A 10579-nucleotide genomic window follows, 5' to 3' on the forward strand; every position below is an offset into this window, starting at 1 on the left:
ATCATGGGACACTACCCTTGTTTAGAGATAAATGTCTTTTATTCGCGATGTCTTGGATAAGTACTTCATTACCCACAATCCTGAACAATCCCACAATCCCACAGTGATGCCTCTGATTGGTGGAGCTCATGCTGGTGAGGAGGGGGGGCGTCAGCACCCGATCTGTGCTGCCTGCATGATCCGTCACGAGGCTTTACGACACTGCACGAATCACGATCTGTTCCACGCGTCTGCCGTTAGCCTCCACCGGGAAGCTAACGTTAGTTTAGCTAACAGCTAATTCGGCTAACCGCTAGCTGACAGCTTGATTCGGTCTAAAATAACGTTAAACTAAACGCTGGGTAAAGCCGTCTACAGCTGACGTAACAGCTGTTATATATGTTACAGGTTTCAGGTTTTATTTTGAGGGTCTTTTAAAGTCATTACGTGCTGTCTCAGCTAGCGGTTAGCCCAATTAGCTGCTAGCTAAACTAACGTTAGCTTCCTTTGTTCAGTGGCGCGCGGTGGTTTATGGGAGGAGTAGTTCCTTCGCTCTGAGATGACGATAGGTACACAGTCTTGTATCTTTGACTTTTTGGGGATTTTCTGTTTGTTTTTTTACCCTAAATGATACGTTGTACGCGTATGAGTCACGTAGCGTCTGGTTAGCCTAAGGCTAACTGGTCTAAAACTCTATGTATGGATTTCTCCAGACGTCAACGGGAGAAATGACGGGAAATGTACTTCAGGAACCCAAGGTCTCTCAGAGGAGCGGCGGGACTGTTGAGCTCTATATAGACTTTTTTTTTCTACCGAAAAAACGCTATTCTTAACATCATTTCCTGTCCAGCTCATAACTGATACTTTGAAAACGTTCTTTCAAAAGCAGGAAGCAACTAAGTGACGTTACAACATGTGGAGGACGTGTTTACACGCTCGGTAGTAATCTGATTACTTTAATCCACATAAACAGTCAGTATTCAGGCTCCACTGCCACTTTATTTTGGAAGCACAGCTGTTTTAGTTTAACTATCAGTGACACAGACCGAAACCTCCAAACGATTCCAAGCAGGAATCGATTCTCGAGGCCCAATCCTACTTACGTGTAGTATGGCGAAATGTCTGTGTAAAGCCCCCGCAGACGCACAAATCCGCCTTTTTAAAGGTGCTGTAGGTAGGATTGCACTTCTCAGTCTCTCCCCCCTTTCTGCTAAAGCCCAAAACGGTCTCCTAAGCCCCTCCCCCCACAAGGGAGAATGAATGCGTGTGCATGAGCAGTGATTGACACGCAGTTAGACACCCCCCCTGGCCCTGATTGGTGCATCTGAACAGTTAGACACCCCTCCTGGCCCTGATTGGTCCATCTGAACAGTTAGACACCCCCCCTGGCCCTGATTGGTCCATCTGAACAGTTAGACACCCCCCCTGGCCCTGATTGGTGCATCTGAACAGTTAGACACCCCCCCCTGGCCCTGATTGGTGCATCTGAACAGTTAGACACCCCTCCTGGCCCTGATTGGTCCATCTGAACAGTTAGACACCCCCCCTGGCCCTGATTGGTCCATCTGAACAGTTAGACACCCTCCCTGGCCCTGATTGGTGCATCTGAACAGTTAGACACCCCCCCTGGCCCTGATTGGTGCATCTGAACAGTTAGACACCCCCCCTGGCCCTGATTGGTGCATCTGAACAGGGAGCTGTGGATTTATGCAAATCCCACTCCAGGCTGTAGGTGGAGCCAGAGGAGCTGGATTATTTTGTAAATGACATCCAAAGAGCACCATATCATGAGACCTTTAATCGATCCCCTTTGTGTCTCTGTCCTGACAGAACAAGACGGCCGCTCTGAGATCCAGGCAGACAGCGGAGGCGCCGGGAAAAGGAAGCACTGCTGTCCCGTGTGTGGCCGCGACTGTTTCAAGGCGTCGGCGCTGCAGAAACACCTGAGGATCCACTCGGGCGAGCGTCCGTTCCAGTGCCCCATCTGCAGGAAGAGCTTCATCCAGCAGGCGCACATGAGGGAGCACCAGAGGACCCACACGGGCGAGAAGCCCTACACCTGCACCGAGTGCAACCGGAGCTTCGCCTTCTCCAGCGCCCTGCGGCGCCACCAGCGGCTGCACGCCGACGCCCGGCCGTACCAGTGCACCATCTGCCAGAAGACCTTCAAACAGCAGAGCGTGCTCAAGTGCCACCAGCTGACGCACTCGGGCGTCCGCTTCCCGTGTCCGCTGTGCAGCAAGAGCTTCAGCCGCACCCTGGAGCTCACCTACCACATGGACAGCAGGCACTCCAACGCCCGGCCGTACTTCTGCAACATCTGCAAGAAGAACCTGAGCAAACCCAGGACCTTCCGCAACCACATGAAGCTACACGAGGCGACAAACTCGCCGACGCCGCGAGCAGGACCGGCAGACGCCGAGATCTCGTCTCTCGAAGTCTGACGGAGCGAGGCGGGAAAATCCACTCAGCAAAGTATCGCCATATTTTATTTCTTTTTGCATTTTAGGCCTTTATGTGTGCCAGGACAGCTTAGACCTGAAAGGGGGGAGAGAGAGGGAATGACATGCAGCAAAGGGCCACAGGTCGGAATCGAACCTGCGGCCACTGCGTCAGGGACTGAGCCTCTGTATATTGGGTGCACGCTCTACCAGGTGGGCTACCCGGGCGCCCGAGTATCGCGATATTTTTTGTGGCATTACTGTATCGATGCACGAACGCCGAGTTGATTATTTAAACTGCACCAGAGCTGCAAAGATTAAATGATTAGTTGACACACACACACACACACACACACACACACACACACACACACAGAGACACACACACACACACACACAGACACGCACACAGAGACACGCACACAGTGACACACACACACACACAGACACACAGAGACACACACACACACACACACACACACACACGACACACAGACACACAGACACACACACACACACACACACACACACACAGAGACACACACAAACACACAGAGACACACACACACACACACACACACACACAGAGACACACACACACACACACACACACAAATACAGACGCACGCACGCACGCACACACACACACACACACACACACACACACACACACAGAGACACACACACACACACACACACACACAGACACACACACACACAGAGACACACACACAAACAAACACACAGAGACACACACACAGACAGAGACACACACACAGACACACAAATACAGACGCATGCACACACACACAGACACACAGAGACAGACACACACACACACACACACACACACACACACACACACACACACACACACACACACACACACACACAGCTCTTCATTAGAATCATGAATAATGTTCAGCCAGAGCTGCAAAGATTCAGTATAAAATGAATCTCCAACTATTTTGATAATCTGATCAGTTTGAGTCATATTTTTATGATTAAACAGTAAATCTTCTCTGATTCCAGCTCGTTAAATGTGACTATCTTCTAGTGTCTTCTCTCCTCTGGGACAGGAAGCTGAAGATCTTTGAGTTGGGGACAAAACAAGACATTTGAGGACGTCTTCTCGGGCTTTTTGGGAAACACTGATCCACATTTTAGAGACCCAACAACTCATCTATTAATTGAGAAAATGTTCCACAGAATTGACAATGAAAATAATCGTTAGTTGCAGCTAGGGATGCACCGAATCCAGATGTTTGGGGTTCAGCCTGAGTCCTGAACCCCCTGGTTGAGGTTCTGCTGAATCCTGAACCCCCTGGTTGAGGTTCTGCTGAGTCCTGAACCCCCTGGTTGAGGTTCTGCTGAGTCCTGAACCCCCTGGTTGAGGTTCTGCTGAATCCTCGTCCCGTCCTCAGTCCATGAACACAGTCAACACATTAATGAAGTAAACAGTGACTGTCCTTCCTTTGCCGTACCTGAAGTTGCTGCATTCTGGCTGCTGTCTGTAGATTCCTTCATGCTCAGCTCGTATTCTTCCAGATGTTTCATACCAGATGTTGTAACAGCGGTGATGTTGTGTATTGTTTAGGGTCCTCGCCACCACCAGACTAATCAGCATTGCAGATTGAACATGTAGCTGGACTTGAATGGCCTTCTTTTGACTGAAAGTACTGCCAAACAACACTTTTTCTGCTCACCAGTTCCATTTCCACTTCCTCTCAGCCTGCTGCATTGAAGCTCCACCTACGTTAACACCTTCCCGTAATCAACGGCGCCGTCATCACGTCGACCAGCGTAGCGCGGAGTGCAAGCGTAGGGTTCGGTTCATCTGAAGTCCTGGATTCAGATTTAAACTGCACATGAGAACGTACCTTTTTTGGTACCAAAATAATCAAATGAATAGCCGTTTCAGTCCACTAGATCAAACGGAGAAATGTACGTTTTTAGATAAAAAAACGGATGTTCACTGGTGACTCTCACCCCCCTACTCTCTGGACCTTTTGACTTCTCAGCAGCCAATCACGTGTGGACTACAAACTGCCGGGTAACCAGTGATGTCACTACGGACGTGGACACTCGCTGCCTGACGGGATGGGAGGAGTTTCAGTCAGATCTTTTTTTTTTTTGATTGTAGCAAAAGTAGGAACATTAATGCCTCAGTATGAACTATCCCATAATGTCACATACATGCATTATTTCCTCTAGGTTTGTGGAAGACTAAAGGTGCACATATTAGGCAGGGGGTCTGGAGGAAAATGTGACGTTTTTCAATTAAAAAAGTATGCAATCACTTCACCTCGTTTTGGACCGTTACTGTGTCTGTGTCTGAAACGTTAGAAAAGCTAGAGAGAGAGAGAGCTAGCTAGCTAGATAGATAGCTATCTATCTCTCAAAAAGGTTATCCCTCCTGGTGTCCTCAGGTCAAATCTGACCCATTTAAGTATCTATATCATATATTTGGGTTTCTGATAGAAACGTAAAAGTAACTTTGGAAATAGTGACAAAAAAAACGGAAAAAAGCTTCGAAAACATCGAGAAAAGTGACAAAAACGACGAAAAAAGTAGAACATCTGAAAAGCACTGTTACTCTCTACTCGGGGCTTCAGGTGCTGCGAGCATATCACTCCGCCCAAGTAGCAGAAGTAGCAGTGCTCTGCCTTCTGAGAATATAGTTCCCAGTATGTATACGGCTAGAAGATGGCTGTGTGTCATGTGACCTTGTTATTTGTACACGCTGTGACTATACAAATCACAACATGTAAATATGAACATGTTGGAGTTATTTAGTCAGTTATTGGGAGCAGTAGGCTAGATGGAGCCGGTTACCTCCAGGATCTGTGCTAAGCTAGGCTAGATGGAGCCGGTTACCCCCAGGATCTGTGCTAAGCTAGGTTAGATGGAGCCGGTTACCTCCAGGATCTGTGCTAAGCTAGGCTAGATGGAGCCGGTTACCTCCAGGATCTGTGCTAAGCTAGGCTAGATGGAGCCGGTTACCTCCAGGATCTGTGCTAAGCTAGGCTAGATGGAGCCGGTTACCTCCAGGATCTGTGCTAAGCTAGGCTAGATGGAGCCGGTTACCTCCAGGATCTGTGCTAAGCTAGGCTAGATGGAGCCGGTTACCTCCAGGATCTGTGCTAAGCTAGGCTAAATGGAGCCAGTTACCTCCAGGATCTGTGCTAAGCTAGGCTAGATGGAGCAGGTTACCTCCAGAATCTGTGCTAAGCTAGGCTAGATGAAGCCGGTTACCTCCAGGATCTGTGCTAAGCTAGGCTAGATGGAGCCGGTTACCTCCAGAATCTGTGCTAAGCTAGACTAGATGGAGCCAGTTACCTCCAGGATCTGTGCTAAGCTAGGTTAGATGGAGCCGGTTACCTCCAGGATCTGTGCTAAGCTAGGCTAGATGGAGCCGGTTACCTCCAGAATCTGTGCTAAGCTAGGCTAGATGGAGCCGGTTACCTCCAGGATCTGTGCTAAGCTAGGCTAGATGGAGCCGGTTACCTCCAGGATCTGTGCTAAGCTAGGCTAGATGGAGCCGGTTACCCCCAGGATCTGTGCTAAGCTAGGCTAGATGGAGCCAGTTACCTCCAGGATCTGTGACTTATCTAACTCTGGGGGATACGGGGAATAAGACAAAGTCCCAATGAGACTTACACACACACACACACACACAGTGTAGTGTAACACATGAAGTACGCCTATGTGTCCGAAAGGAGTAGTTCTGACTGTAATGTTACTTACATACTTTGACTGAAGTAACATTTTCAGTGCTGGATTTTTACTGCAACAGAGTATTTGTAGTGTTTGGTATTTAGTACGTTTACTGCAGTAAAGGATCTGAATACTTCCTCCACACGGGAGGGTTAAGAAGCCGCCTGCATCTTCGCGACAGTTCTCATCGTGATACGGTAACGTAAAGTGTCGCAGCAGAAGTAAACATGTGGAGAGTTCAGTAGCCAATCAAAAAAAAAAACAACCACCTGGTAAGATTATGAACTTACAATTAATGTACTTGAATCGATATTGTAACATATAAGTGACACTTTTAGCAGGGCTCTGGTGTTTTTGCATTCAAGCACATTTCCGTGAACACAAGCTAAGCCAGTTAGCATGTAGCTTAGCCGCACATGTTAACACAGCCGCTAACGAAGTCGGTTCAGTGGTTTTCTGTCAGTTTCTTCAACCTATCTGAACTACTGAAGTGTCTGTTGGATGAGTTCAGTGAAACAACGTTTAGTTTCATCTTTTCTTTGCAAGTCCTACGTTTGTCGAGCCTCAAAGCGCCTGTAACGTTCAGAAAAGTCCCCGCACCGAACTCCATTACAAATACTGTAGATTTAACGTTTACTTTGTCACCCGTGAACCTAAACTCATGGCACAGCGTTTTTTTTTACACGTTTCTGAATTATTACGACGTATTTATTAATTCGGCGTACATATAATACACAAAAAACTGTCTGTTTTAGTTTAATTGTACAGACTAACTGCTGTCTTCACCAAAACTGGTCAGTCTGACTCTGACGTTTGTCAAACTTCGAAGTCGACAGAAACAAAATAAAACTATGAAAAGCCGTTTTGGGTCGTCTTTCCTCTTTTCCATCCATCACAACTCTAGTTTTGGTCGAAATAAACACATAGTTTACTGATTTACACGTGAGAATATGTTGCCTCTGTACACGCTAAAAGTAGTGTTTTTTTAAATGGAGTCTGGTGGGTTTAGCGCTAGTATCTTTGTAACTAACCACTCATGGACTCTGTGTAGGGCTGCACAATATATCGTTTGTTTATCGTCATAGCGATATCAACCGGTGCATATGAATAAACTGCACCTAAAGAGGAACGGTCGTTCTGTTTTTAGTTCAGCCTCTTATGTTCAATTTGTTAAGTAAAAGAAATTTGGAAATTATTTCCTTTCATTAACTTTATCGCTTATCAGGCAAATAAAACGCAGACACAGATAATCTGCAAACTGGTTTGAAAGGCTGCATTACACACATTCATTGTGTGCATATTTTGTATATATACACCTACAATATCGCCCCGATGTCGACATTGAGGTATTTGGTCAAAAGTATCGGGATGTTTGATTTTCTCCATATTGCCCAGCTCTACTTTCCTCTGTCTGTCTGCAGATGGAGAACTACAGTAAAGATCGGACGGTGGAGCAGCCGTGCGTCTGTCCGTTCCCCGGCCTCCCCCCCGACACGCCAGAGGTCCGCGTCAAAGACGGCAGCAAGATCCGCAACCTGCTGCGTTACGCTCTGAGTCGCATGGAGGCCAAACCCCGCCCCCCGGCCGAGGACGGGGCCGAGACTGCGCAGGGACAACCGGAAGCGGCGGGCCGGCCGCTCTGCCAACACATCGTCTTCACGGCGACCGGGAAAGGCGTGTCTAAGGCCGTCACGTGTGTCGAGATCGTGAAGCGGCGCGTGAAGGGGCTGCACCAGCTCACCCGGCTGCTGTTCAGCCGCGTGGACGAGGTGTGGGAGCCGCTGGAGCCCGCCGCCGGCCTCGACAGTCTCACGGTCAGCAGGAACGTGCCCGCCATCTGGATCCTGCTCTGCAGAGAGCCGCTGGACGCCAGCCAGCACGGATACCAGGCGCCGGGCTGCTACGACGCCCTGTGGGCTCAGGCAGCCAGCAGGGAGGAGGCAGGGGGGCTCAGCGGACAGAGACCGGGACGCAAGAGGAAGAAGGGAGGAGGTGGAGGTGGAGGTGGAGGCGGAGGCGGCGGAGGCAGAGGGAGGGGACCCGGCCGTCAGACTGGACGGCCCAGAGAGCCCGCTAAAGGACAGAGTTGATTTAGCTTTACAAACTGCATGGAGCATGACGAGGACACTCAGAGGAGCTGTGGTTGGAATTATTTCCGCGCGTGCTGATTATTTTTTAAATGATGCATCACTGATTATTTAAACATAATGTGCAAACATGTTGGCTCTTATTCTGAAAAGACAATATTCTGGCTAAGGCTTCATTTACATCGCTACGTTTTGGTTCAAAAGGAATATCTTCTGCTACGTTTCCCCCTCTCATTCCCCCTGCTCTGACGTTCCCCCCCCTCTCAGTCCCCCTGCTCTGTTGTCTCCCCCTCTCATTCCCCCTGCTCTGACGTCTCCCCCTCTCATTCCCCCTGCTCTGACGTCTCCCCCTCTCATTCCCCCTGCTCTGGCGTTCCCCCCCTCTCATTCCCCCTGCTCTGGCGTCTCCCCCCTCTCATTCCCCCCTGCTCTGGTGTCTCCCCCCTCTCATTCCCCCCCCTGCTCTGGCGTTTCCCCCCCCCCTCTCATTCCCCCTGCTCTGGCGTCCCCCCCTCTCATTCCCCCTGCTCTGACGTTCCCCCCCCTCTCAGTCCCCCTGCTCTGACGTCTCCCCCTCTCATTCCCCCTGCTCTGGCGTTTCCCCCCTCTCATTCCCCCTGCTCTGGCGTTTCCCCCCCTCTCAGTCCCCCCTGCTCTGGTGTTTCCCCCTCTCATTCCCCCTGCTCTGGCGTTTCCGAGCCCCTAAACCGGAGACATTTGGGAACTCTTCTGACCCCGTTTTGGTTTGGAATCTGCGGCCAATAAAAGAGAGCCCAATATTCAGCCAAACCCAAATCCTGGATTCGCTGCATCCCTGTTAAAAAATATCTTTATGGAAATGAGTTGATGCACTAACGAGCAGCGACTGCAGGGGCTTGTTTAATGAATAATGCTGCTGCTGAAATGGGTTTGATATATAAGATATGTTTGAGGTGTTAACAAGTCCAAAATCTTGACTGCGACTTGGAAATGACCCAGGGAGACTCGGACTGAGTCTGAAATCCCCCCTGAAGATAATGAAGACGCATGTAGACGGAGGTCATCGTTATCACTGCTGGATTAGTGATCTGCCCAAACTAATGGTATGTTCTGGAAATCCTCAGAATGTGACGTTTAATCTGCTGTAATTTGCCAAAAGGGGTTCAATGAACAAATGATAAACTAAAAATAGTCTGAAGATGGCTTTTTCAAGCTCATTAATTTAATCTATTTTCCATCAAAGTACAGTTGTGTTTTTTTTTAATCTTAACTGTTTAAAGTGTCTTATTTTGAGTCCTAACTTTGGTTTTCTATCTGCTGGTCTACAGTGTAAATAGGGGGCTCATGTGCCTGAAGTCTGACATTCTGAAAATGTGTTTTTCAATCGAGTAAAAAAACAAAAAATGTTGTTTGTTTCCCTGATGTTGTGTCTAGTTTCCTCTGTAGGAATGAGCCGAGGTCATTTGACAACTAGAAGAGAGCAGACCTCCGCCATGCAGTGCTTTCTCTCTTAAAGAGCCTCATATTCTGCTCATTTTCAGGTTCATAATAGTATTTTGAGGTTGTATCAGAATAGGTTTACATGGTTTAATTGTCAGAAAACACCATATTTTTAGTTGTACTGCTCATTGCTGCAGCTCCTCTTTTCACCCTGTGTTCAGGTCTCTGTTTTAGCTACAGAGTGAGACCTCTCACTGCTGAGAGAGAGAGACACTGACTGACTGACTGAGATATAAATACCAGAACACCTACTCAAAAAAATATACTTAGAGGAATGAAAAGAATGTACTGTATATAAGTGAAGAATACATATAAACATTAGTTTTGTGTGATAGATTGAGTCCTGGGGGGGGCTCAGTGGGGCTGCTGCTGTCTTTATAGTTTCCATCATTTCATTCAGTGAGTTCTCTCCATTAACCCTCCTGGTGTCCTCCGGTCTAATCTGACCCATTTTCAAACAGTGTCTATATCAGACATTTGGGTTTCTTTCAACCAAACTGTCCAAAAAAAGTGCAGAAAATTTGACTAAAACATCGACAATAACATGAAAATTGGGGAAAAAAAAGTGACTAAAACACCGGAAGAAAATGACATTTGTTGAAAGAAGTGACAAAAATGTCACCAAGCGCACGTTGTGTCCGAGCCCGGCCCGATCATAGCGGCGTAAAATGTCCGGTTCGGGACTCCTGCAGAGAATCTAAACTCTAGTGTGCAGAAGATCCCGGTGACATCTTGTGTCCACGTTGATCCTTTCATCTCCTCAGCTGCTTACAGAGGATTACAGTCAGACCTGGTTTGCTGTAGTATAGAGGTGATCTTTGTTAGTTTCCCTGCAGGAGTCGGAGAGGAAACGTCCCGCCGTTGGAGCGGTGTGGT

The 10579-nt window shown here is 48.2% G+C and overlaps 2 protein-coding genes across 4 annotated transcripts in view; both read left to right on the forward strand.

Moving 5' to 3' along the window:
• The window catches only part of LOC144519090 (uncharacterized), a 22299-nt gene extending 19399 nt beyond the window's left edge, over positions 1-2900 (forward strand). For all 3 annotated transcript variants that reach the window (XM_078251981.1, XM_078251983.1, XM_078251982.1), the window contains one exon: positions 1810-2900. In XM_078251981.1, coding sequence (XP_078108107.1) covers positions 1810-2423 — 614 coding nt within the window. In that variant the 3' untranslated portion in view covers positions 2424-2900. The remainder of the gene's footprint in view (positions 1-1809) is intronic.
• Positions 2901-6309: 3409 nt separating this feature from the next.
• On the forward strand, positions 6310-8620 carry rpp25l (ribonuclease P/MRP 25 subunit-like). Its single transcript, XM_078251758.1, has 2 exons — positions 6310-6409; positions 7559-8620. The coding sequence occupies exon 2, from the start codon at positions 7559-7561 to the stop codon at positions 8225-8227; it is 669 nt and encodes a 222-aa protein (XP_078107884.1). The 5' UTR covers positions 6310-6409; the 3' UTR covers positions 8228-8620.
• Positions 8621-10579: the final 1959 nt, after the last annotated feature.

Source organism: Sander vitreus, chromosome 6 (genome assembly GCF_031162955.1).
Source record: "Sander vitreus isolate 19-12246 chromosome 6, sanVit1, whole genome shotgun sequence".
Classification (NCBI taxonomy): domain Eukaryota; kingdom Metazoa; phylum Chordata; class Actinopteri; order Perciformes; family Percidae; genus Sander; species Sander vitreus.